General features: G+C 36.6%; 1 protein-coding gene across 6 annotated transcripts in view; it reads right to left on the bottom strand.

The window, feature by feature from the left end:
• Window positions 1–27748, bottom strand: part of CHID1 (chitinase domain containing 1) — a 149694-nt gene that overhangs the window by 83008 nt on the left and 38938 nt on the right. For 3 of the 6 annotated variants that reach the window (XR_015701872.1, XR_015701871.1, XM_009470335.2), the window contains exons 9-10: window positions 20358–20459; window positions 18397–18552 (exon numbers count right to left, since the gene is read on the bottom strand). Coding sequence is in view for 4 of the 6 variants with exons in the window: in XM_009470335.2 (XP_009468610.1) it covers window positions 18397–18552; window positions 20358–20459 (258 nt within the window). In the remaining 2 variants the exon portion in view is untranslated. Of the gene's footprint in view, window positions 1–5402; window positions 6231–14474; window positions 15324–18396; window positions 18553–20357; window positions 20460–27748 lie in introns of those variants that run through there. The other 3 variants (XM_087745815.1, XM_087745817.1, XM_087745816.1) reach the window with 3 other exon arrangements.

Here is a 27748-nt window from a genome sequence, read left to right as displayed (position 1 = left end):
GTTGGAAAAGAAAGGTCCCTGTGGTGTAGAAAGAAACTGTCAGCAACCCAAGGAAAAGGCCAAATTAAAATTAAAATTCATTAACCTTAGCATCTGTCAAACAGTTTTGAAAGGAAGAGGGGAAAAAGAGAAGGGTGAATACAGCAGCCTGAAACAAACAGAATTATCACTTTTTACCTATTTCCTAGAAAGCTGCCTACTATATCAATTGCCTTAGTTCTCCGAGAACAGTATCTTTGGTGAACAGAAATTATGTAACATAGCTAAGTACCATTTTTCACTGACAACTCCCTTCATCTACCTGGCATTTGAATGTGATGAGAATACTTTTTTCAATCTTCCTTTTCCTGCTTTTCTGTTTCCACAAAAACCTCTACTTTTTCCAAATTCTTTCCTAAAGGAATGTAAAATCCAATAACAGTTTCCAGTCATGTAAGGTAGAGACCTTGTGGGGAAAAAAACCACACAAAAAAGCTGAAAGATTACTTAGGGCTAATGAAGCACCTATACAGGACCGAAACCACTAAGGGTGAGACAGTGCATTTTTAATTTGTACTGTGCTTATGGAGTCCACATCTGAGTTTCCTACATGTTACTGCCGTGCAAATAATGTATGATAGAAGTCTGGCAAAAATTCTTTTGCTCTATTCAGAAATTGGTTTTTTAAGTTTTTGGTGGGATTTAAAGATGAAAGACTATAAGAAGAAAAGCAAGACTTAATGCTTGTTGAGAGAAAAATGAAATAAGACCAGCACTACCAATGCAAGAGAAAAACAAAAGGCAGACATAAATTTAAAATGTTTCCTCTGAAATATACTGATTATTAGATATCTACTTAATATTACATCTGTATCTATCAAATACATCTGCATCTATGAAATAAGCCATTTAAAGACCTAGTTCCCAAACGCGAGAGTAATAGTACATTAACAACAAGCTTTATAATTTAAAAACAGGTTTGTAAAATACCTTGGCTTGTTTTGAGCAGAATTGTTAATACTGAATAAAATTTTATTTTTATTCACTGTTGAAACTTTCACATGGATAAACTAATGCTGCTCAGGTTGAGTACCAGGAAGAGCTGACAGAAGTAACACATAAGGACTGTCTTCCTCAGGAGGCAGAACAAGTTAGTGATAGCCATTGAAAGATGCAGTCTGTATCTAATACAGCCGCTAATAAAGGAGGTTTCTGAGGTCATCTTAAATGTGATTACTGACACCAGCTACTATGTAGACGGGCTTGCAGATTTGGGTATCATTCCTGTCAGTTTAAATAGGATTAAGAAAAGAAAAGTTTACATACCTTGTTTCCAGCAGAATATTGCTTGCTGTGCAAACTGACAAAACCACACTTTTATCATCTTTTTGAGTCTCAGATCAGTGTAAAGCAAATAAGGCTCTTTTTCCCAAATTTACGTATGGTCAAGCAGAAAGCAACCCACCAGCCAAGTCTACCCATCAAAAAGCTGTTGCAATATTCCATGCAATCCACACACAAAGAATCACAATGAGAAATGCAGAGACATAACCTACTCTAGCCCAACTAAGTACGCAGTTCACAGGAGACAACCCTAAGTACTGAAAACAGTGAAGTTTCTTACAACTTTTCTCTCCCCAAAACATCAAGGTCTACAGTTATAGCAAGCAATTCCATGCACAGCACAACTCATGAAATCTGATTTCCTATCTCTAGCTGGATTTCCCTCTACCTAACCAAATGCAAACTTTTCCCAGTTGAGCTTTACACAGATTCTCTGGCAACCAGCAACTAGCTTATGGTAGGGAGGCTGACTCTCTTCACAACCATAACTTACAATTTACAGCTCCACTAAGGCACCTATATTCAGAAAAGTTTTCATATCTTTGAGAATTTAAGTCTTTGTCAAATTTGGTTTAAAGTAGTTCATATATCCAAAAGGCACTTGCAGAGAACAACTGCATGGATAAGCTGACCAGCAGAGACAACGTGAGTCATAAAACTTATTTTCTTAAGAAATTAATAGTAATAACCTGGATGACTGAGTGTGGAATATTCAAGATATGAAATTTATCAAAGTAAAACCAAACAATGTATTTGAACACCAATATATATGAAACATGCATAAGCACCTCAAAAGCAAATAGAATTCAGTGAAATTTCAAGCAGTTCATAAAGAGTTCGATATTTTTCACTGCTAGTTCAAAAATCACTCCTTGGCATCTCAATACATAATTTACTTTAGCTCTGTCCTCAAAACAGCCATTTTTTTGCAGAGTACTCTAATGAATACTTGGAATTTGTTTTTATACATTTTATATTTCCTAGCAATAGAAAGCACAATTCTGCAATTTAACAGTGCCATAAAATGGGTAAATAAATACATTTTATGTAAGTTATTCAGCTAGTCTTACTGCTTTTCAAATCTTGTTAAATTTCTACTATGCAACTGTGAATGATTAGCATTCCTCCCTCATCCCTCTCTGCTTAGCTTCAATTTAAGTTTCTTCTTGCCTAAAATAAAGCTCTTTTTCAATACAAGCATATCAAGGTGATCAAAAGTCCTGTAATACTCCAAATATTTGATTTACACTTCCAATTTATTTTAAGATTAACATGCTCTTCTGCCCCCCTCACCAGACCCTGAGTTGAATTTCAGATGTTAATCTAACTCACATTTTGGGAACTCTGGTTCCTTAGTTGGGTTAGGTAAATTCCAACTCTGGCACCAGAAATGTCCCTTTTTGGTGCTGCAACACTGGGAGAAGGTTTAAGCTGCTTTGAAAGCAACACACTCAATACCAGACTGAAGCATTCTTATTTGAGAACTTTTTATTTCAATGTGTCAAACTTTGTAAAATATATAGAATTTGGAATTATAAACAGAATCACTTTTAAAAAATATGCTTTGGCATGGTGTAGGGTAAGAGATCACGTGTGGGTATGGTGAACTTCCCATGAGGTGAACACATAAATTAAAAATATGTAGTAGAAGTATTAAAGATTTTGAATAAACAGCTGAAAAATTGCACATCAAACAACAACAAGCCTAAATAGAACGCCATGGCAAGTATAACGAGATTTACAGCCCTGGTAATGTTATTGGACTGTTTTTTTCCAGCATAGAAGAAACCCATTACAATGGGCTTCTGGTACTGCTACAAGACAGTATGGTACATCCTCCTCTGACAAAGGTTTTTCTTTCTTGAATGGACAACATTCAAAAGTTTTACTCTGTACACTAACATGGGGGGGGGCGGGGGTGGAGGAGAGGAAGACAAATAACTTGGAATCTCCTCAAAGTCATTTCAAAGTAGGTGAAAATATTATAACATCCCCAGGCTATCCTTGAACATACAGTTTTGAGACAATCATCTTCTACTACAAAGAGTACACTACAAAATGACCTTCCTTGTTTAGCTATAGTGTCAACATTTTCAAAAACACATTTTCAAAATCCAAACCAAGATCCCTTGTTGCACAATATTCCAGGATTATTCTTAATAAAGGCAAAAAAAAAAAAATCCCACAATAAAGCAACTCACTTGCCAAACTCTGAATTTATTTCATTCTTTTAAAGGCTGTAAAAAATGGTCAAAAAAAGCTCCCCTTCAGCAGGCTATCAAATAAGGCAGAATATTCTATGACTTCCCTTTATTTATTCTCTCCCAGTAGCTCTGGCAACCAAAAAGAGAAGGGAACGGAGGACAGAATTGTTATCCACTAGATGGCTGGAGAAAGGCTAAGTTCTCTGGCTCATTTCATGAGATGATTCTTGCACTGTCACTTGCAAGATAAAAATTATTTACCTGAACCACTGCTATTATGAAACATGTTTAGGAAGCAAAAGTTCAGTTTATTTCCCATGAGGGCGAATTATTTTTTCCCCTGACTTTACAGCAATCCTGGTGGAGGTTTTGCTTGTTTAATAGACTCCACATTTGCCATTTTTCATCCCTGTCAAAAATCTATCCTCCAGAAAAATTGTCTGGAGAGAAAAGGCAAAGCGACTCCATTCATGAACATTATATTTAGCAATAAACTAAGACAAACAACTCGCAAGAGTCTGAAGATGCAGGATACAAGGCAATAAGTGAGGGTAATAGGAAGAGCCTTTAAGAGAAATCAGAGGAATCAGGAATCAAGAAGAACAAAAGATAATGCCTAGGACTCATTAAATAACTGATTAAATGTATATGATGTAATTAAAGAAACTGGAAAATATGAAAAGCTATTATTGGGTAAGGCAAAACACATCTTTGCTTTCAGTGAAAAGATCAGATGTTCCTTCTAACACCTCAAAAAAAACCCCAAAACAAAAAGCAAGCATAGCCCAGTTAAGGTCTCTAGCTGACACCCAAATATTTATTATACTATTACTGCCCAGTGTTGTTGAATTTTGCATTACCTATATTCACGATTGCTCTGAACAAGGTACCGCAGTCTTTATGTGAAGTGGTATCTTTTCAATTTTAGATACAGAATGGCTACAAAAGCACAAAGTGCATATTGAAATTAATTCCAATCTGTTTCATCTCTACTAAAAATCTCAATATTTGCCCAAGTTAAAATGCAATACCAGCAATACTTGTAGAATACATACACGTTTGCTTTCAAATAGATAGTTCAAATAAAGGGGAAGAGGTTAAATAAACTGCTAAGGTTTCACAGTGAAGTCAACAGCAGAATTAAGAAAAAAAAAAAGGAAAAAAGCAGTTTTAGTTCTATTAAAAATTCTGCCTTTTCACCATCATATTCCTTTCCCTTCAGAAACATAACCTTGAATTTTTATCTTGCTAGCCAAAAGAACAAGGGTCTCTCTCCACAGACGCCTGATTGTTTTGAATAAGCTTTCCTATAATTTGCTTTCCAAAATCCAGAACAGTCCTAGTTTTATATGACAGTTTGCTTTGGAAACGATGGAGGGCTTTGACCCCCCAGTATAGCACCGTTAGTTATCAGGCATATTGACTGGAAATATAGATTTAGCAAAAATACAGACAAAGGAAAGGAAAACATTTACATAACACTGTTCTCGGATACTATGTTGACAATAGCCAGTCGTGAAAGAGGAGGGCCTCAGTCTGACAGTCCCAGCAAAAAAACATTCTGAAGGTGGGAAGTCCTGTGTCACAAGGTCAGGTTGTTTAAAGAACAGCTTCAACTTAGAATAATAAAATCTGTATTTAAACATAAATAGAAACTGTTCAATACAGGTGCAAAAGGCAAGGCAGGTCATCTAGTTAAAAGCATAGCTTCAGGGCGATGGGATTAGAAAGTTCTGGTCAAAGGTTGCAAATGCATCCCTTAAATTAGATGGTTACTTCAGGACAAACCGACTATTTGAAGCCGTTCATTTTTGTTAAAATAGTGGAACAATAACTCCAGATAAAGATTCCATTGATCAGTCATTACTTTATTATTCTATTAAACTTGGAAACATGGCTACAGAAGAGTAGTCAGTACATTACAATGACGAAAATGGCAAAACACTAAAGGAAAGAGAACAAGGGAAACGGAGGACATCTCATGCCATTGCACTAGAGTATTATAACATGGTCACCCATTATGTACCCATTATAACATGTTACACCTAATATCCTAATACTAAAACTACTTGGGTTTTATGCATTCTTAAAAAGAGAATTGTATTAAATGGCAAGATGCTCCAACCTTTAACAGTTATGAAAGAGATTACATACAGAGAATCATTGCTGCACATACTGAAATGAGCAGTTTTATAAAGAAGTTAAACTCAGAATTTGAGCATTTTGCACTAAGTATATAATTCTATCACTTATGCCACAATTTTATGTTTTTTATTTTTCTTCAAGGCCCAGCACCTGTGTAGAAACAGGCAACCTACTTTTCTTTTTTTTTTTTTTTTAAAAAAAAGACTTTTTAAAAAAAAGTCTCAGACTTATTTCTGCAAGGATTTTTCCCCCACATTTCTATAAATATTGCTAGTTTAACTTATCTATTACTGGCTACCAGAGAATACAATTAGACTGCAGAAAGTAAAATCAGCTTTAAAACTGACATAATAGTACTGAATGAATAAATACACCAGCATTTTTCACATTATGCATTTATATAAATGAGGAAAGGTTAATTTCAAAAGCCTTCTCTCTCCCACTACTCTTCTTGCCTTTATGTCTGATTTTGTGCTGGCTGAGGACTCATTTTCATGAACCAGTAGTTTTCCAATGGATGTGGATTATCTGAGCTGCAGGCTTTATGCGTAAAATATGCTAAAATAGATAAAAGTTAAAATGTATTTCTTGTTCCTAATAACAATCAAAACAAAGATTTCAAGCTGAAAATTTAATGTGAAAATCAGCTCTGAAAATAAATTTATTATCCTGTGAACAAAAAGGTTTTATTGTATAAATCAGCAGCTTTTTAAAAATTTTCAGCTCAAAAAAAAACCTGTTACTAAAATTCAGATACCAAAGAAATTAAAGCTGCCAAAATATTTAAATTGCAGAGATTTCCAAACTCATGCAAGGAGGAACAGAGACATTTAAACAGCAGATAAATAAATGTCAGAATCCAAGAAAGATTCAGAACAGTGGTCAAAATGTAAACAGTCAAGCAGAAAATATGACCTAGACTAGTTACTACTACTCTAGTGGTCTGTGAGCACATTATGGAATATAGGATACTAAGGAGGTAGAAAAAAATTTTTTTTTGGAAATAGCCCACTCTTAAAACTTTAAACCCTCTATAGGTATCAGAGTGAATTACACTAGACTGCTTCAGTGGTTTTTCTACACAGAATGTACAGAAATAACAGTGTTAAAAGTTCAAAGATAACTTCCCATTAGATCCATGTGAACAGAAACTCTAATTTCAGATGAGAAGCTGTCAACATGTAGCAGAGCAGAGAGGGTAACCTTAAATTGTGTCCATTGTTAAGAAGGGAATTCTAGTGCTAATACTACCTGCCATGAACTTGGAGAAAGTGAGTGGAAAATAAATTATTTAGAATGTAATTCTGAACAGCACATGTCAAAATATGCACATTAATGTCATTTCAAATAAATGTCTCCATGTCAGCTCTAGAAAAAAAAAAAAATTTCCATGCTCCAAAACTGCTACTATTTTTCAAGACACTTACTTTTCCTTACTGCAGCTAAAAGATCACTTTTTTCTATTCAAGTACAAGATTACTGAGGAGCCCTTCAGAACAAATAGTTTCACCTGTTGCCACAGATGCCCTACTGCTTAAATCTATCTACTAATGCACCTGAAGATTTTAAGTTTATGTTCCTAATACACTCCTATTTATACAGCTCTCTTTCTCACGGTACTATAAAACAGATTCTAACAAAACACTACTTATCCTGGAAGATCTTACTGTACATAGTAATGCATGCCATCGCTCCTTTATTATGCAGCTTGATAGTGACCATTTCACAAAAGACTAATGACAAATGGTTTCTTTGCAAATCATCAGTGTTTCTACTTTAGGCAAGCTCATGATTCGGTATCATTTTTTTGCCTTAAAAACCCACAGATTTTCAATTATTCTTTATGCAGTTGCTAAATAAATGCTGCCAAGCAACTATAGGGTTCCAGGCATCTCTTATGCTTAATATTCCTTTTATGGATTTTCTCACATATGGATGGTAAGGAGCAGGAAGAAAACTCTTTATTTTTGAAGAGTTTTTCAGGTTTGATTGAATTTATTGGTGGGGCTCTCTGAAAGCTGGACATATTACCACCAGTGGTACAGGTGGTGTTTTGTTTTTTTTCTTCCCCGGGGAGAGACTAAATTTACTTTATACTTATCAAGCACCTTAGTTTCTCCTGACTTAAATTTTAATTAATTTTCTTAAGACAAAGCTGGTTTTGATTGACAGTTTCCATCACCAGACTGATCAGTTTTCTTTCATGGTTAGATATGCATGGAAGAATAAAAAGAACAGCTAAAATATTCTTGAGTATAATTGTTTCTAAATCAGAAAAGGTATCACACAGATACTGCTATACTTGGCTATGCTTTTAAATGGAAGCATTGTGTCTGCTGCCCTTATCAACTCATAGTTCTAAAAAGAGTCTTGTAACTGGCATCTTCAAGTAAGGCTTACAGAGACAGTGACACTTAAGATTTAAACCTTTGCAACATGGTATCTACTTTACACATACAGATGCTTATAATATTGGTTTCCAGGGTCAAATGTAAGAGAAATTACAAATCACAAACAATTTACCGTTCATCTTTAACTGTTCTACCCATTCCCCTGTCTTACAACTCATTTTCCCAAGGACACGTAATTCAGCAAAAAGAATTGTTCAGGAGGCCTTCAATATGCAAACTCAAGTACAGAAACAAAACCAGGGTAAACTAAACACTTCAGAATGCCTGGACCCAGCTAGAGACTTAATGTCCAAAAAATTAAAAAAAAAAAGAGTTAAAAACAGTGCAATCCCAATACAGAAGAAACTAGATTTTTAATTTGTAACTAAGCAGCAATCAAGGTGATATGAGACACCCGTATTATTTTTATAACTCAAAATTTCAGTGTTAACTGCAGAGACACTATGGTCCCCATGATGTTTGCACCGTGTATTCACTGGGCTCAGCAATGCCAGTTTGCAATGATCATATTAGTTTCCCAGGTTTGGTACATAAGCGTCCCTAAGGATGCAGGTCTCATTGATTTCTCTCCATATGCTCATAATCCACAAATGCTAAAATCTAGGACCAATTCTATAGATTATTATTCCCAATAGCAATCATAACTTCACTTGCACTGTCAATACTAAAATATATTCCACTTCTATATTGAGTTTTCTCAAACTGTCTAGTGCCTCATTAGTATCAAATGTAGAATCCAGTGAAATGTAACTATATCTAAATCCATTAAAAGTAATTCAAAGCAGTGCAAGAGTATGGAAAGTTACAGCTTCATTGACTTTTACCTTTCCAGATTTATGGCTCCAAGTGATCAGCATAATAAGCACAGACCTCTAACCCACAACTACTCGTCAGCTGGAACACCTTAAGAAAATAAGTTACTGGGACTCAAAGGCCAGGACTCGGGGAAATTTTGCTTTCACTCAAACAGGAAAAAATTAATCTTGTAAAACACTGAAGTCTCTAAATTTGCTAAAACACTAATGATAAGACAATCTCCTCTAGGTTTTAACCACTATAGTAGATAATTTTATATTCAAGATTGCAAGCACCACGTTCCATCTACAGCCCCACTCTGCCTTTGGGGTTAGCAGTAGGACTATCCCCAATCTTACAGAAACTGGGTGACAGAACTTACAGGCTCCATTTTAACCCTCTTGCCCAAACAACGTCCTCAGTCACAAAGAGGAAAGTGCGTGTACCTGCTCTAAGCCTGGCAATACAGCTACCTTGAACTTTACACAAAACACCATTCTAGAGGAATTTCTTTCCCCTCCCCAGCCTTAAGGGCAGGTAAATAACAAAAGGCAGAAGCTATTTGCAAAAGGTTTACAAAGATGTGGTATACGGAGAGATTTTTAGGTTTTTTCAAAGACAGTTTCTTTCTAAAATAGGGTAACAAAATGAACATTTGTTTTAAACATGGAAATGACATACATAAAACTGTCAGAAAGAGGTAACTATTTAGGATAGATAGATATATTTTGAGTATAAACTTGTAAATTTCATTGAGTTCCCAAATAACTCATTTGTAATAATTTTTATAATACTGTTTTTTTTTTAAGTAGATTAAGTATCAGAGTCTGCCTTGATTTCCATTTTAGCCATGAACAACACTATGTTCCAGTAACGTTCTGAAATGCAACTCTCCTATTTTTAGAGCTCAAAATCTAAAAACTATTTCATCTAAACTTTATTACTCAACATTTATAGACCCATTTTCCTAAAACAGGCATGAACTAATTTAGGGGGGGAACCCCATCTCCCTCTACTTCCTGGTGTTAATAATATACGGAAATATCTCAAAAATGTAAAGAAAATATTTATTGGACCTTATACTGCTACTTAATGTTATCAGCAGAAACCTCATTAAATCACCTGCTGTATAACTCCAAGTGTAAACAAGCTGTTTGCACAAATGAAAAGCTGTTAATATTGTGGAACATACTTGCACTTCTATTACTTCAAAGACTGTGTAGCTATATGCTCCATTACTACTTTCTGTAAGTATTACCTCAAGGCTTCAAGCCTGTTCCTAAGTCTTATATATTTCTATGCTGGCTCTTGACTCGGTTATCAAGTCCTTCCATCAGGAATTAGGTCACTCTGCATACTTCGTTGCTGCGATTGCTACTTTTCTCTAGAACTGTAATAAACATGCACATTTATTCTTGCCCTCCGAAACAACTTCACAAAAAACAGCCTTGAGAAATGTTAAAATTTTTCCACTGTCTTATGCAAAGAGTAATCAATATGTTTTGTAACTTTACCTTTTTCTTTTTTTTTTTTAATTGTACTGTTTAAAAGCATTGTGTCAAAATGAAAGGAGGCATTTAGATTGTATGATTCTGCCTACATCAAACTTCTAGTTCACATCAGGATTGAGCTTTTACAAGAAAAACTAACACCATACTTTGGTCTGCATCATGGAGCAGTCTCAGAGTGTATGAAATGGGTGCTTTTTTGGGGGGGGATGAAAAAACAGCAGAAGGGGCACTCTAAGTGCTTTCAGGCCATAGGACCAGACGAGTCATCCCAAAGAAAAAAAGCCCCAAACACTCATTGTGTAAGCACTGGGTCCCCAGCACCACTTTTGTGCCAGCCTGCTTGACAGCATACACATACCCAAGTAACAAACACATGACTTTAGCAGATCAGGAAAAAAAAGCAAAGAACTGTGCTTTATCAGGATTTACCCTAAGTTTTGGAGCTTGCTAAATAAAGGTTTGAAAGTGGTGTTCTTTAGTAAATGAAGGAGTATATAATTGTCTTCCTATAAATTCAACCAACGGAAATTATATTTGAGTTACCAAGAAAGTTCATTCCTACTTTTAAATTTAAACTGATGAAACTAATCTGAGTATCAACAGGCCTATAAAAAGTCATATCTTGGTTTTAATTCTGACTGCTCCCCCAACAATCATGGCAATTCAATTCAATGAATAGACTAATATTACCTAATTTTAATGTGGACTGCAGAATCAGTTTAAGGTTAGAAAAACTCCAAGCTGCTTTCTTTTAAGACTTAGAAGAAAAGCCTGTCTATTAGAAAAAACAAGCATACATTACACATCAAACAATGCCCCTCCAACAAAATACAAATGATCTCATTACTGTCAATTTTCTAGTAAAGAGAATAGACAATCAGAGTCTGGCTCTATTTAAGTTACAAGATAAACAAGCCCTCCTTTCTGAATACAGATATTGTAACAATGTATTCCATTATTTTTCAAGCCAGCCCAATTTTTCAATCATCAGATACACTAATCAACAAAATAGTGGTCCACTTCATCAAAACCAATGGGGGAAGTAACAGACATAAAACAGTCAGGGGCAGATGGGACAGACAGGGGACACACACACCAACAAAACAAAAACAAAAACACACAAACAAAGAAACAAACTAAAAGCCCAGGATGTATTTTTCTCAGGAAAAGGTCAAAAAACTCTCCCAGGTTAGAAATAAGAGAAAAATATCTAGCTGCCTGGAGCCAACCCTTTGGTCCATGCATCCCTGTCAGCGGTGGCTAGGTGCCAGGGTAACTGATAAACTTCATCCAGGCTGCTGTCTTTTGGCTCAAAAAGAGGAGGACTTCATGCCTTCAGAGTCAGAAGTTTCCCAGAGGAATCTACACAGCACATGAGCAAACAAGTCAGCACAGTGCACTTAGCCAGCTCTAGGCTAACTTGTATAAAGACACTAAGCATTTTCAGGAGGCCCTTTTCACACTCATCCCTAATTGATTTGCAATGAAACTGAACACAATGAGTCTCTTGTGGAGAACAGTCAACACCAGGCAAAAATTAATTGTTATCCTTTCAGCACTGCACATGAGAGAGGATGGGGCAATGGGAGCTAAGGGATTGACAGAGGAAGATTCTGGATACACACAGTGTTACCTGTTCTATGTTGTTTGTAAATCACCATATATTTGAAGAGATTCAGTCAGGGCTAGTAGTGGTTTTAGGTCCACTACTAGTGATCTGATGAGTCCAAATAAGGCTTCCAAAGCAATGAGTTTCTTTCACTTTACTTTACACTGGGTGCAGACACCCACGTGCAAATCTATGACCGTAAGTAAATTTAACTTAGAGTAAAGATTTCTGGCTCTTCCCTTTGTTTGTTTTAAACCACAGAAGTATTTTTCCCAATTCCATCATGCTATCTTCTAATGGTTAGAGTATAACAATGAGACAGTAAAGAAATATATCATTATTATTTTGACAACATTTGACTGCCTAAATATTGCCTGTAGCAAATTTACTATTAAAAAAGATCCTAAGAGACAGAGAAGAGCACATTTCACAGCAATATGCCCACCATTTAAAATGTACGTCACAACTGACTACAGTTTTTTTAAAACAGATGCACTGAGATATACACACTCACCCACAGCCAATACGCCATTGTACAACTGAATTTCAGAACCAATCATTTGCCTAGTAAACACAAGCCACCTTTCCCTCATTTCAAAAGAAATAAGGAACATATTTTACATAAAAACAATTAAAACTGCTGTTGTATTTAATGTCATATTTACAACTTGGACAAGCTGAAATACGATAATTTTACTTCATAAGATGCTCTATCTACTTTATATGAATTAACGAGTCTTTCACTTTCAGCTAACAGCTCACACTCACCTTCCATTCCTAAAGCGAAGGAGGGACAGATATACCATGGAAGCCACACATAACAATATTCCAGAGGGAATTTAATAGAATAAACCTCTTGAAACACTCCTGAATTATTTAGATATTTGTAATACAGAAATAACTTCTTTCCAATTCCAGGCCTAATCATAACTTCCTCCTATCACTGCCATGATTTTACCATTTGACCTAGCAGTACAATTTAAGAAGAAAGAGCTTAACAGTTTCTCCAATGAAGCAGAGGTGGACAACAGATCAAGAGTTCAATGTTCAATCCTACAGAGCTAATTGGTCCATCAGTTTATTTGAAATATTAGTATCTCCCCAATGTTACATAAACTATGAGCAAAACAGATTAAATCGGGAGACAGAATTCTGGCATGCAGGGAAATAATCAAAATCCCGAGAGAATTACAGCATGAAGAGAAATGTTGTAAAAGCCTTGAAGCTTGAAGAGTAAAAGTGTCCCTTGAACAAGTTTTTTGCTACCTTCTGTAAGACAAAATCATGAGTCACAGTTGGCCCAAATCTTCTTAAATTGCTGCTAATAAAGTCACTGCCATGGTAATTCAGGGAAAAAGCTCACCTCTAACTGTTTCTAAGTACCACTTTTTATTACCTGCTATTTACAGAATGGCAGGCAGCCAATAAAATTCTCAGTAGAACTCTACATCCTCACATAGCTTGCAAATCATCTTATTTTCTATCTCTGAATAGCACAGTGCCTTGTCAAATTAGTTTCTCCCTTGCTTCAACTGGCAATTTATTATATCAGTTCTTAAGTGTTCAAAAATTAACATAAAAATCCCTATTCAGATTCCTTTAAATAAAAGGTAAGCACACACAGCATCATCTCACAACAATGGAGTTATTCACATATCTATTTTCAACAGCTACATTTGGAACAAAAGCAGCTTGGATGCAGAATATATTCAAAAGTTATATACAACCAGGTGGAACATCAGAGATGTATCTTCCCTCTTTCAGCATTACACAAAAAGTACAAAATGTCTTTAACACATTAAACTTAGGAGGGATGTGCTCAATAAAGAAGGCTAATTTATTAAACGTAAGTGGCACCATTACCACATGATAGCCTTTGATTTACATTGCTTTTAATTCACAGCTAGCAATGAAGTTTATCCATTCCCTTTTGGCCCAGGTCATAAAGGCTACACATTTCAGACAGCATGGAATGGAAAACACGACTGCACTGCTGTCTATCCTCCCATGAGAAGGCAAAAGAAAACAATGGGTATTACTGCAACTGAAATACAATGTCCCAATGATTAAGAGAGATTCTGAAGAGCAGATAGCTAAAGGGAAAAAAAAAAAAAAAAAAAAAAAAAAGGACATTGGAAGTAAGAAGCTCATGAGACTGAGAGGCTTGCTGACCTACTACAGGTCTCAAAAAGGACTCAAAGGTAAAGATTCTGCAGAAAGGCTAAACAATTTCTTAAGCTTCAGGGTATACTGAAGAATTATCTACCCGAGACGTACACTTTTGAGTGAAGAAGAAATACTGTCAGGTTGCAGTATCAATAGAGGACATGCTGGAACAAACTGATCATTAGAGCAGCAAGTCAGCAACACCAGATGGTTATGTTCTGACAGGATTTTAATACAGTGGTAAGTTTTAATGACTGCATCTTAGCAGTTCAGACACCTGATTCTTGACAGCCAGAGGGCAGAACACATTGCCAGAAGCACTAGAGGTGATTTGGGGAATCACAGGCACAACACCTTTATTTCAGGCTTAGCATTTCATACAAATTATGTCATAACCAAATATACACAGGAATGCAGCTTCCCTGCAGCTAAACAACAATGGCACTTGGTTGATCAAAGCACCAGAATGTGCTATAATCTCTGAGATTGACTCACTGTATTAACAAGTAATACTTGTGACTGAGCTGCGAGACAAACACATTGTTACTGCAAATATAAGCTGTGGTTACTACTGTAACAACACTCAAAGACAAATTACATTGTGCTGTAAAAGAAAAGAATATTTCATTTAATCCTGATATATATACATACACAAGCACATACACATATTACTTTTTATGGTGTGTATGAAGGAAAAAGGGTATTACACAGAAAGGTTGTATATCTTTTCAGCAAAATGGTAACCAAGTACTTCTCCCTTTAGATTACATTTGACGATTAAAAAACACTGCCAGATAATATTTTATGCACATAGGAATTCTATTGAAAGTTATGTTATAAACTTCTGGACTGAAAAAATATTCAGTGAATGAAATCTAGCTACGTTCAGAGCCTCTTTCCATCACATAATTCCTATCCTAAAGAAAAACACAAACATGAGACCAGCAAAGGTTTCTGCACTCTGCATGTAATCCTGTGTATAAGCTATACTAATAATCAATTTAAGTGCATACTACATTTAACATCAAACAACTTGAGACTTGCCACTGAAGCTTACAATTCTCCAGCTCTCTTAAAGATGATCAGATTCCGATGAATATGCTTCAACAAGACAGTGTGCACCTCACAGTGTGACAAGAAGCACTGGCATACTGGACACCTGTACATGCAATAAATTTCAGATGCAAAAACCTGAAGAGAAACCTGTAACAAAAAAGTTCATACCCACCATACTGCACTTCACTGAAAAGATTTTGAATTAATTTTAATACCAGTACTTTAGCTAAACATCACTATCACTGCAACATATGGAGGGTGCCTTAAAGGAGCCGTGAATCAAACGTTCAACACTTTTTACAGGTCATGACTAACACTGGATTACAGTCACCAAGAAACTAGAAGCTCAAATTCACTACGGAGTCAAGGTGAAAAAAATAAATTAATCAAGCCATCCACTTCTACACTGGACACAGCTTCTGAGCAGCCTTTTTATGTAGTATGAAGCAGATACAAAAATGAGAAGGAATAGGATCAGCCTCAGCCATGGAGGTTCTCTCTTATTAGAGAACGAAAAAACTTGATGTAGCCAGAGTATTAATAATGGAATAAGAGGGAAGCTTTTTCAGAGGGAGAGGGGAAAAGCATCTCTGAACAAGCTGTGCCTGTTCTGGGATTCAATTGGATGTGATAGTGATAATTTCCAAAGACTCACAGATGCTAGAAACTAGGACTTCCTTACAAACAGCCAGTTACCAATTAAGCGGCAGAAAGCTTATTTTACACTAATAACCTTATTCCTGTTTTCTTTATGTCAGAAGCTTAGCCTATTTTGAAGCTGGTTTAACTTGAACCTATTTTATAATTACATTACCACACATGACATACACAGCAAAGACTAATACATAACTGTGCATGCTCAAAAATATATTTCTGGAAAAATAAACTTAACCATTGACTGATGTTTAATAGGTAAGGCAGCAAAGTGAAAATTTATGTGGTTTATGTATAAACTCGAAGTCTCTTAAAGACTTTGTCCAGAACCTTGCTTCTGGTGGATACCTGAAAAATTACAATATCATGGTCTGTCAATGAAGAATATGTTAACAGGACCATTCCCTGCATAAAACATATTGTCCCATACTGTGGTGCACCAGTGCCCTACATACAGGTAAACAGAGCCTCTTTCAGTAAAAGTTAATCACATGACAACAGCAACAAGTATTAATACTATAATATAGTCCAGAAGAATCTATGAAAAGTAAAAGTAGATGCCATCCTAGCGTGCAGTATGTTTTCAAGTGGAAACTTCATTCCAAAAGTTCCAGTTCAGAAAAAAGCAAGATTCTTTTATTCTGCTAGGTAGTGCTATACTCCTACCTGCAAAAGGAACTGTAAATATTACAGTGAAGCTACATTAATTGTGCTGAGCTTGTATAATTAGGCTTGTAAATCAACAATGCTTTCACTATTCAGTATTTTTCCTGCTTAACCACTACAACTAACTTTACAGAAGCCATTCTGATATACTCTCTTGTCCTGGTTTTGGCTGGGATAGAGTTAATTTTCTTCCTAGTAGCTGGTATAGTGCTGTATTTTGGATTTAGTATGAGAATAATGTTGATAACACACTGATGTTTTAGTTGTTGCTAAGTAGTGTTTATACTACTCAAGGACTTTTCAGCTTCCCATGCTCTGCCAGGCGCACAAGAAGCTGGGAGGGGGCACAGCCAGGACAGCTGACCCAAACTGGCCAAAGGGATATTCCATGCCATATGACATCACGCTCAGTATATGAACTGGGGGGAGCTGGCCAGGGGGCAGCGATCACTGCTCAGGGACTGGCTTGGTGTCGTTTGGCAGGTGGTGAGCGGTTGCATCACTTGTTTTTCCTGGGTCTTGTTCATCTCTCTGTTGTTGTTTTCCTTTTCACTACAATATTTATTATTATTATTATTATTATTAATTATTATTATTATATTTCAATTATTAAACTGTTCTTATCTCAACTCACGAGTTTTCTTACTTTTGCCCTTCTGATTCTCTCCCCCATCGCACCCAGAGGGGGAGAGGGAATGAGTGGCCGTGTGGTGCTTAGTTGCTGGCTGGGGTTAAACCACGACATCACTATATACCTTTCACTGTAGACAATGGCTTTATTTTCCCCACCTTGTAGCCATTTTCTGTTATTCAGCCAGATTCAGACACAATTCAGCACTGGGAGAAAACTGTGTCTACAGTATTATACCCCTCCAAACAGCCAAGGTGAAGCAGGAAGCCAGCAAAGGCAAGTGCAATGATGACAAAGTGTTTGGGTAACTGAAGGCATGGACATAAAAAAAAAAAAATTAGGCCCTTACCTTATACAATCCACCTCAGATGATAGTATTTCAATGCCTAACAAGCAATCTGTTACTATATTGAAATATCCTGGTGTAATGAACTTAGTAACCTGTGAAAGTGAGAACAGTCACCTCTTGTGCTTTAGGTTTGTTCCCACTTGGCTTGGTTCTATTTTATAAATTAATAACAAACTTCTGAACTAATCTGATTGTCCTGCCAAATTCACTCTGGTTTTCTTGCTTTTTCTTCTGGCTTGATGTACTATACCCTGACTGTATTTCTACAAAGCTCACTGTTTTATAGGTGGTTATTACCCAAAACTAAAACAATCATTTTCCTCTGAGAATCAATATGAAATTTCAGGCTGGCTTTGGAATACTTCCCTTTATCTTGTTATAGATTTTTGTCCCCAGGTGAGCTTATTGCAGCTTTTTCTACTCAAAATAAACTTGGTGGCATATTGCTGTTTGAAACCAATATCAAATTTCAAAGTAACAGGTAACAACTTCAGGAGCTGAGAGAAACAATCTTTAGTCAACTGCATGAACCCCCAAAATGATACAGAGCGGAAGAGAATACTGCCGAACATTTTAACACAAAGATGGCAAACTGCATGTACAAACATGGACAGAGGAAAGAGGGAAAAACTACACAAATCATTTTTCCATAGGAGCTCTGACAGGATAACCGTGCCATCTATCTGCACTTCTGTACAGGGAAGAGAATTTACAGGTCTTACTCTAACTGGTGAGCTACTATTTCATGTGCAGATTTATCACTTTTGCCATTTCTACGTTACTAACACATCCATACTTCCAAAGAAGAATACTTGTGAATTTGAGTTTTGTGAGAATGTATCATACATAAGTACTTACTATCCAGAGAAGTCTTACCTGCTACCAAGGATTGGCTCCCCAGAGGCTCCCAAAGCAGAATAGTCCATGCCATAGAAATTCAGCCCTAGAAGTATTTTATTCCTCCATTTTGAATCAGGATCCAGTACTTGAACACAGGCTCGTACCCAGGGAAGAGGGGAATTCGGACCAGGTCTATCAAGTTAGCAAAAATCAAACAGGTTGTCAGAAAAAGTACACATTCATTCTCAGCCTTCTTTTTTTGACTAGTGTAATTGTAAAGAGCAAACTATGGCACACAAAAATCAGTGAAGGTTAACCTACAGTCCTATGAAGGTTAAATGCACATTGTTCAGTGGCTTGAAGTACTGATGCACAAAACATGCTTGCCCCACTCTTGACTTTGCAATTCATTTCTAAGGTGAAGGGACACAAAACTTCTTACAGTGGGTAAGAAGAGGTTTCCACCTAGCACATTTTCTCTGTCACTGGGCCTGGCACAATGCCCACACAATAATTCAAAACTCTGTATGACTTCAGTTGTTTTCAGTTGGTTTTACTGTAACCTGGCACAACATACTGGGACAAAAATCCACCATTTACTTACAGAAAGAACTATAAAATCAGTGATAGGTAAGCAAGACAAGTTTCAACACTGAGGGTGGATATCATGCTCATTCTATTCCTATCTCGTCAGAGAGGAGAGCATGTCATTTTAACATGGCATAAAGCATGGTGCAGCTTCGCCATGCAGGAAAGATCCAGCCTACAGAACAGTATTTCAAAATGCGTTCAGGTTTCCAGATGGGTTTGTATAGCCTGCACAAAAGCCCTTAGCACCTCATCTTCATAGATGTCAGATTTACCTGGAGGAAAGCTAAATTGGATACATCTATGCTGCATATTCCATCAGGAGCATAACAAAAAACTGTTCCAACTTCAGTACACATTACTACCTATGTTTGCTCTCCCCTAGGTAGCTAGGCTTGAAGATCTAGAGACAGGCCTGGAGAGAGATAGGAAGGAGGTATATAAATTCTTTTCAGAAGAGACAAAAGTTCCTTTCTGTTAAACCTGTCTAGACATTATCAAAATGCTAATATACTACAGGTGACAAAGGCTTTAGTGATGTAATAAACACAAAAATTATGGTATTTCTAAATCTGCCAGTTCACCACAAATATTAACTCTGGACAGCCACCTTGAAGTAAGATATACAGAATCTCCCAAGAATTCCAAAAGCATATCCTTACCTGCAATTTGGAGGTGAAATGAACCATGCTTTTGGAGAACAGTAACATAGAGTCTCTGCAGAGTTTAAGGACCTCTCAACTACGCTGCTGTTCCACTTTCACACAGTTAAAAATATTAAGTTCCTGAAAATGAATATTCATGTACAAGAGTGGGGTTTTGTGTTATTTTTCAGTCAGATCAGCTCCCTGATCTGGTCTGATGAACTGCTGCACGAGCAGCCGTAACAGTACAAGTGAGGGGCTAGTGGAAGAATGGAAAGACTTCAAGCATGTCCACATTAGCAGTGCTGCCAAAAGGCAGTCTGCTGCCTCAGGATGAAGCAAATGAGTTGTCAATTGTGCTTTAAAGCTAATTTTTTTGACAATGACATGTACTAGATTATTCATATACCTATGCTGCAGAACTGTGCTAAATAACTAAAACCAAAAGAACCTGGCCTGGAAAAAAATAAGTGTCATGGAACTAGTGAAAGGATAATTTTTAACTTGAGTACAAAGCCTTTAACAATATCTGGGTGCCAAATACACACTGCTGTTAGACAATGTCCTGAGTTATTGGCTTCTTCAAAAATCACCTATCCTAATAACTAATCCAAAACTTTAGTATCTGATACAGTTAAAACACACTATCCACTTTAGTAAAAAAAAAAAAAAAAAAAAAATGAACTCATGCTGTAGATTTAATAGTGACTTAACTGGGAATCAGGTCTTTCAGCAATCTTTTTCTAATGTTAGATGGAGTCTCACCGTTGTGGTGTTGAATAGTCGTATGTCATGAGACTGAAGCTGTCTATTGCTGAGGCCAACTGATCGAATTCTTTGTTTGTAAACATTCCCGGCTGGTTAGTCCTTTTTAAAACAAAGCAAAACAAAAACAGGAAGAGATAAATTACTACAATAACCTGGCTTATTCTCTCCTTCAGGTTTCACACCATTTGATCAGGTAAGAAAAATCTTTCATTCCAAGGTGGCAAAAAAGATATTTCAGTGCCATTCTTATAATAAATGTCTAAGAAAAAAAATAAATATTCAATATTAATGTTGCCAGTGGGAAGAATCAGACTTCCACAGCATACTTACCAAATCAGCATTTCCAGCATGGCTACAATAGTGATTATAAGGGCTGTGCACTAATGAAATTGCCTTAGGTAGCAATCAACTGAACTCTAAAAGCTTTTACAAAACCTTTAATTGCTTGGCCTGTCAAACTGTTTTTGATACTTATAAAACTAAGTTATCTGAGCCATACTTAAATGAATGGATGGGTGCAGCTGTTGATAGAAAAACATAAGCCAACAGTAATATTTTATTAATCTCAAAAAGAACGATAATTTCAGCTTGTACTGTATTTAAGAAATTTTCTCTCACTGGTGAAAAACACTTTAGTTTCTTTTCATTCCCTTCCAAAAAAGTCCTAAAAAGTAGAAGGCCAATATAACTGCCTGCTTTTAGCAAAAGACTATACAAACATCTTTTCTCTAGACAAAACCACGTCCATTTCTTTCTTCTTTTGGGGTGGGGGTAGAAGAAATCCATTCTATGACCTTCTCTAGACAAAAGTCTAGTTATGTCATCTGCATATCTTTTCATGAAATATGGAACACTGTGCTTACTTCCCCCTTTTTTTTGCTTATTCTTGATTTACAAAATCTAGCACTGGGTTAATATCTACCTTAGCTTCATGGGTGAGGGGGTGTATTTTTGACAGTTTTGGACTCACAGAGACCACTGACTTCCTTCAACCATTCAACTCAAACAATTAATGCAAACAAGTTGCCTGAAAACATCGAATCTGTTTCAAAGAGAATTCATAACTTCAAACTAGCAGCACACATAGCACAGCAGGGAACATAAGGCAGCCTTAATCACATTGCAAAGATGGGACTGAAATAAAAAGAAGCTACTGCTGCCAGGAGAACCACGTCCTCAGCCAGAGGTCTCTGCGGCACATTAAGATGAGACAGACAGGTAGAGAATTAGCTTGTTGTCCTAAATAGCCTGGGAGAGCAGGGTTCATAGGGGAACACTATAAAAGAAAAAAAAAAAAAAAAAAAGGTGGTTTAACAGCTACAAACTCTGTGGTGTGACTCTGCCATTCAAGAGGCAGACTTAGAGGATTGTACAAGATTCCTCTATAGAGTAGAGAGACTGAAGAATCCAGACCTTCCCAGTAATATCAGAAACTGCTACTTGATCTAGAAATTAGTAGGCAACCCCTATCTAGACAAGGTACACATTAAAACCGCTCATGTTCCATCTTAAATGTAAAAACCAAAAAGATGCTCAGTGACAGATGCAAGTAACGAACTGAAAAAAATCACTTATTTTGACCTTTATCACTTTTGGATCAGTGTACAAATTCTCCATCCAACAATATGTGCTGAGTGGATCACAAGAGCACAACAGCGTTCATTTATCAGTTTACAAGGACATTTTCTGTTCCATCACGTTAGGAAAGAGGTTAACAGCGTACAGGTTACAAAGTGGGGCAGATTAAATCATTTAACATGCCTATTTTGTTATAAGGGATCAAAGCATGAATGACATTTGCAAGTCAGGTCAACGAACCTGACCAAACATACACTGGATTACATAGCTGTAATCTGTATGAAGCATAGTGGTGTTCTGGAATTCTCAAGTTTTCAGAGCGATTGATATACCTGTTATATTAAGGAGAAATCCCACTCCTTTCCGGGGTTTTAACAAATTAAAACAAATCTTCACTTCTGGAACCTATTGGTGGACCTCAGGGTTTTTGGATAGTTATCTGCTTTTGCAAGCTACAGTTGTTCTACAAGAATAAAGAAAATGAAAGACATCTTTGAAACAATGTCATGGCAACTTGGATGTCTGTAGGCAAAACAATTCCCCAACACAAACTCCAGCAAAACACATTTTCAGTAAATTGATTGTGATTACTCATGAAGGGAAAAGCATAAAAAGTAATTATAATGTGTATTAGATATTAGGGCAAGTTGGATTGCTTTATAGATTAAGCTGGGCAGTACTTTAATGAAATTTATGTATGTAACTTGCCCTCTACATCCATTTTTCATATATACTGTCAAGGAATAAAAAAAAAAAAACCACCCCAACCAAAACCTCCCGGTTAAAATGGATATTGTCATCATTTTCTCCAAAGCAATCTTGTAACTGAACTACTTCCACTACAAAGGAATGCCATCTGAGGAGCAAGGTCATAAATTTCCAACTTGGAACAAACCCAGCAGCAATGAATACACTTTGTCCATTCATGGATAGTGTTAAAACACCACCACTCTTCAGAAAGCAAGCACCACTCACCAGCTCAATCAGCACCACCAGCCAATTCTGCTCTAGTCAAGCACTTCGGGAAACTATCCACTGGAGCAAAAACAAGACTATTTGATTCATGCCTTCAGAATTGTTCTGAGTCAAGAAAATTGACACTCAAGGATAAAAACCAAATATGTTTCAACAGCTATTATGCTTCTCGTTTGAGGTTTTCCAATCATTCCGATATTTAATTGTAAACTTAACTCAAGGGCAGGTATGTTCTACTGACTACATTGTTGAGAAAACTAGCACAGAGAAAGTCAAGAGACTTGGCACAGAATATGCAAAGTCCATGAGAATAGAAGTTTCCAAGTCTAAGTCAAAAGCCTGTCATTCTTCTAAGCCTTGAATACCGTTTCCAAAATATTCAGTGAAGTGGCAGAAACTTCATCATCATTTATTAGCACTGTACAATATACTACACTAGTATAACACTAAAGACAGCTTGTTATTGTCAGATGACTAAAACCTTGGTGATTTTATTTGCTCACTATCAACATCACAAACACAAAGGAGCAGAAGTCAGGCGTATGAACATGAATAACAGGAAAAACAAATGATTTAATATATCTGAAAAGTCTCTTTGAATGGAATTAACCCTGACCTCTGAACTGCTTCATTTGCTTTACCTTTGAGTTCACCATAAGACACAGTTCAAAAATTACACCTCATTTTGGAGTCTAACAAGTGTACTCATTAAAAGAGTGAAGTTGAATACTGAATACAAGAGAAATCTGCTGTTTAAAGAAACCTGCTCCTACTGGCCTAAAAATATACTGAAATTACGCAACATGCACTATAAATATGACACAATTTGAATTCAAGAAGTAAATTTAAGGAGAAAAGAATATTCTTTTTATGTTAGCTTGTACTAAATCCTTTTTATTACTGTTCTAAGAGCCAGACACTTCATATGATATTTGCATTTGTATTTTTCTCACTCAATACCTTAAGCAAATGTCATTCAGTTTCCTTAACATTCTGCTCAAATGCACTAGGGTTCTTATGTGATTCTTTTATCATTGTTCAACATAGTTAACTCTGAAACTTATTAAATACTAGCAAAACCCCCAACTATTCAGGTCTGGAAACAGCCATCTAATCTCAGCAAAATTTGCATCTATATGGACTGTAAAAGTTGCTCCATTACGAGAAATTCACCACAGAGATGAAATTTATGGCACTTTAACTGCAGTAAAAAACACCTCTGATGCTATATATACAACAAATCATTCGTTTCAGCTGAGGTCTGGATATAATGTCTATCATGATGTGTATAGGACATTATCCCAGGTGCTTATGCTGGTTGACAGTAGGGTCAATATGAGTCAGCAGTGTGCCCTGGCAGCCAAGAGGGTAAACTGCATCCTGGGGTGCATCAAACGCAATATAATCGGCCAGTCAAAAGAGGTGATTATCCCACTGTATCGTGGGATATCCCATTGGTGTGGCCTCACCTTGAGTACAGTGTGCAGTTCTGGGCCCCACAACTTAAGAAGGGTGTTAAGGTACTTGAATGCATCCAGAGGAGGGCAACAAAGCTGGTGAAAGGGCTGGAAGGCATGTCCTAAGAGAAGCAGCTAAGGACTTTACGTTTTTCTCGTTTGGAGACAAGGAGGCTGAAGGGTGACCTCATTCCTCTCTACAGCTTCCTGAGGAGGGGAAGTGGAGAGGCTGATTTCTTCTCCCTGATATCCAGTGATAGGACACAGAATGGTTCAAAGCTGCACCAAGGGAAGTTTAGACTGGACATTAGGAAGCATTTCTTTACAGAGAAGGTGGTCAAACACTGGAACAGGCTTCCTAGAGAGGTGGTTGATATCCCATGCCTGTCAGTGTTTAAGAGGCCTTTGGACAATGCCCTTAATAATATGCTGGTTTTGGTCAGTCCTGAAGCGATCAGGTAGTTGGGCTAGATGATTGCTGTTGGTCCCTTCCAGCTGAAAATATACTATTCTATCTTTTCTGTCCCTTTGTAGGGAACCACTGAGTTACTGAGCAAAAAAGCACTCTAGTTTTTGAGCATAATGTTTAAGACACAGAAATATTTCTAATAAGTGATGCAGTCCTTTTCTTGTACAGAGAACAGCTGTCCCTGAGACACATCAACACTTTTGCTTTAGACAAGCCCATTTCCTTGAGAGGTGATGAAGCTTCCACGACACGCTTTTAAGAGATGCATTTTCTTGGATAAAATACTGACTTTCCTGCTGAAACCTTGTTTACGTGGCCCAGTATTAATTTCTTCCCATTCTTAGCTATGTCACTTTTGACTTGACTAAGAAGCTCCTTTACTTTGTTCAGAGATTCACCGTTTCCATTTGTAGGCTCCTGACCCAAATTACTGCTAGACAACACAACAAGAGAGGAAAAACTATTCCCCCGAGAGCATAGGTCTTATTTGCACATATTCCTGACAATTTGTCAGTATTTTCTGTTAGCACACTGCTATATGTATATACAGAAGCTATTACAGGGACAACATCACAGACTAAGAAAAAGAAGTCACCTGTTTTCCCTGGTATTTCTGTATACACAGCTTAGAATTTCAGTCCCTTTTTACCATTCTATCCTTTCACATCTAAAATAAGTGCAGGGGAGTTTGTTTCATAGCCTAGAATGTTTATTACCTGAATCTTCCAAATAGCATATGTTCATGTGTATCAAAATTCCCATTAGTGCTTTACTGATAAGTATTTCTATAAGGTTTTGACTTTGTAGTCTTTCATATTGAAAGACTGGAAAAAATACTTCAACCATGCAAGCCACTTTCATTTACTTTCAAATGAATCTACATTTTCCATTACTCCTTGTCTCACTATGATTATTCTCAAAATAAAATAAGATAAGGAAAAAAAAGTCTGTAACTGACTGCTATTCCCTGCAAGTTCAAACTGCATTCTTGTTTGGTTACCTCACCTTCTCCCTCCCTTATAAGAGAGAAGTTTTCTGTATCCTCACATCTTTGAATAGTCCTTCATAATGGAAAACTGATTGATTTTCTGTTTCCTATATATATCTATTTCAGAAGTCATCTTCTCAGTAATGACTTAATTTTCTTCTTGTGTATAATTCTGTTTTCTCTGTAAAGCAACTGTTTGCAAATCTTCCCTTCTCCCATCTTTCACCATCAAATACTTCATATATTTCATAGCTCCTTGCAGTTAGCTGCACTAAAGTATAATCCTATTGCATTTTATGAACACAGACCACTGAATTCAGTTAATGCACAATCACTGAATAAAAATTCACCGTTTCTTCCTGCATCCAGTCTGTTCTACAGCAAATAGGAGAAAGAGCTAAAATCTCTACCCTGTGCATCACACAATTATAGGCATTGATAATGAAGTAGTCAAATGCATAAACAAGTTAAATCTGAAACCATTTTCTTTTCTGGAAAAAAACCTCTTGGCAGTTTTGTAACTACCCTATCTCTTTTTAGGTTCTCCAAAACTCTGTAAGGATGACAGCTCACTGAAGTAATTCTCCACTGTCAGTATTTAGAAAACAGTTCTATGTTGAGCCTGGTTTCCATGGATGTTTTGCGACTAGATGCTCTGGTGTCTTACAGATGTTCCATTTACAATGCTCTCTCACTGCTGGGTCTTGGGAAAAAAGATGGGTCATCTTCATCTGTCCAGCTGCCTATTTTCATGAAGTGGCAGGGACCTGACTATTAAAACTTCATGTCTATGTCAATTTTGTTTGAAACTGGTCAAATGCTAAAAAAGCTTTTGCAGGGAGATGAAGAATGGAAGAGATAAAGCTTACAGACACCTTGTTTCCTCAGAAATCATGCTAAAAATAGATTTAAGGTCTGTCTGCAATAGTATTGGATGAAGCAGGCAAGTCAACAACAGGACCTTGACACAATACTGTTCAAATCCATGAAAAATACTTACAGATCTAATCCTTGCTGTCAAAAAAAGAACATGACCATACTGAATGATTAACCAAAATAGAGAGATTCTCAGACAGATGAAAATAGATTTAATACATAGTGGGGGCTGAATTCCATGCAGTTGATTGGAGATTTTAAAGAGCACATCGTGATCTCCAACACTGACCTCTCTTCCTCAGTGAACGCATCCTTGCAGACAATGTATCAAGTGTTTTACAGAGATGCATGTTACTCATTAAGCATTTTTGAAAATGCATATGCTTAGTATTCAAATACGTTCACAAGCATGTGCAATACAGCATTCTTTTTCTGTATTTCCTTTCTAAGGACAAAAAGTTGCAAGAGCTGAAGAATTGCATGCAATGATCTCAGTTAAATCAGAGCTTAAACATAGTATCTGATTTTGTGGGCTACAAACCCAGATCAGTATAACAAATCAGGGACTATACATTGCAAAAACAAAAATGTTAGTCCACTGAACCACAGTGTTGAGGTCAGTCCATTGCAGGAGAAACAAATAACACAAATTCCAAATTAGTATAAATTTCTCTCCCCCCCCCCCCCCCATCTGTATGAAAGTCCCATTCCTCCTAAAACAGAAACATAAATCATACTGAAAGGAACTCCATAAAACTAGTGCAATCACCACTGCTCACATACACTCTTCCAGTTGTGGCTTTTCATCTGATTCTACTCTTAGAACACTCTCCCAATTTCACACACTGGAAGTGTTGGGACAGATGAAGGCAGAGACAAAAGCAGGAGGTTCCTTCCCCTCCCAATTAACCCCCATCTTCTTAACATCTCCAAATCACATTTTGCTCATGTAATGAAAGACTACTTTATTGTTAATGTCAGAGAAACATCATCTCAAGAGATATAAATTATGAAAGAATGAGCTAATGAAAAAAGGAGAATTTTA

This window comes from Nipponia nippon, unplaced genomic scaffold, assembly GCF_047370975.1.
Source record: "Nipponia nippon isolate SJK-2023a ecotype South Korea unplaced genomic scaffold, ASM4737097v1 scaffold_10, whole genome shotgun sequence".
NCBI classification, from domain to species: domain Eukaryota; kingdom Metazoa; phylum Chordata; class Aves; order Pelecaniformes; family Threskiornithidae; genus Nipponia; species Nipponia nippon.
This window is presented reverse-complemented; position numbering and strand designations above follow the sequence as displayed.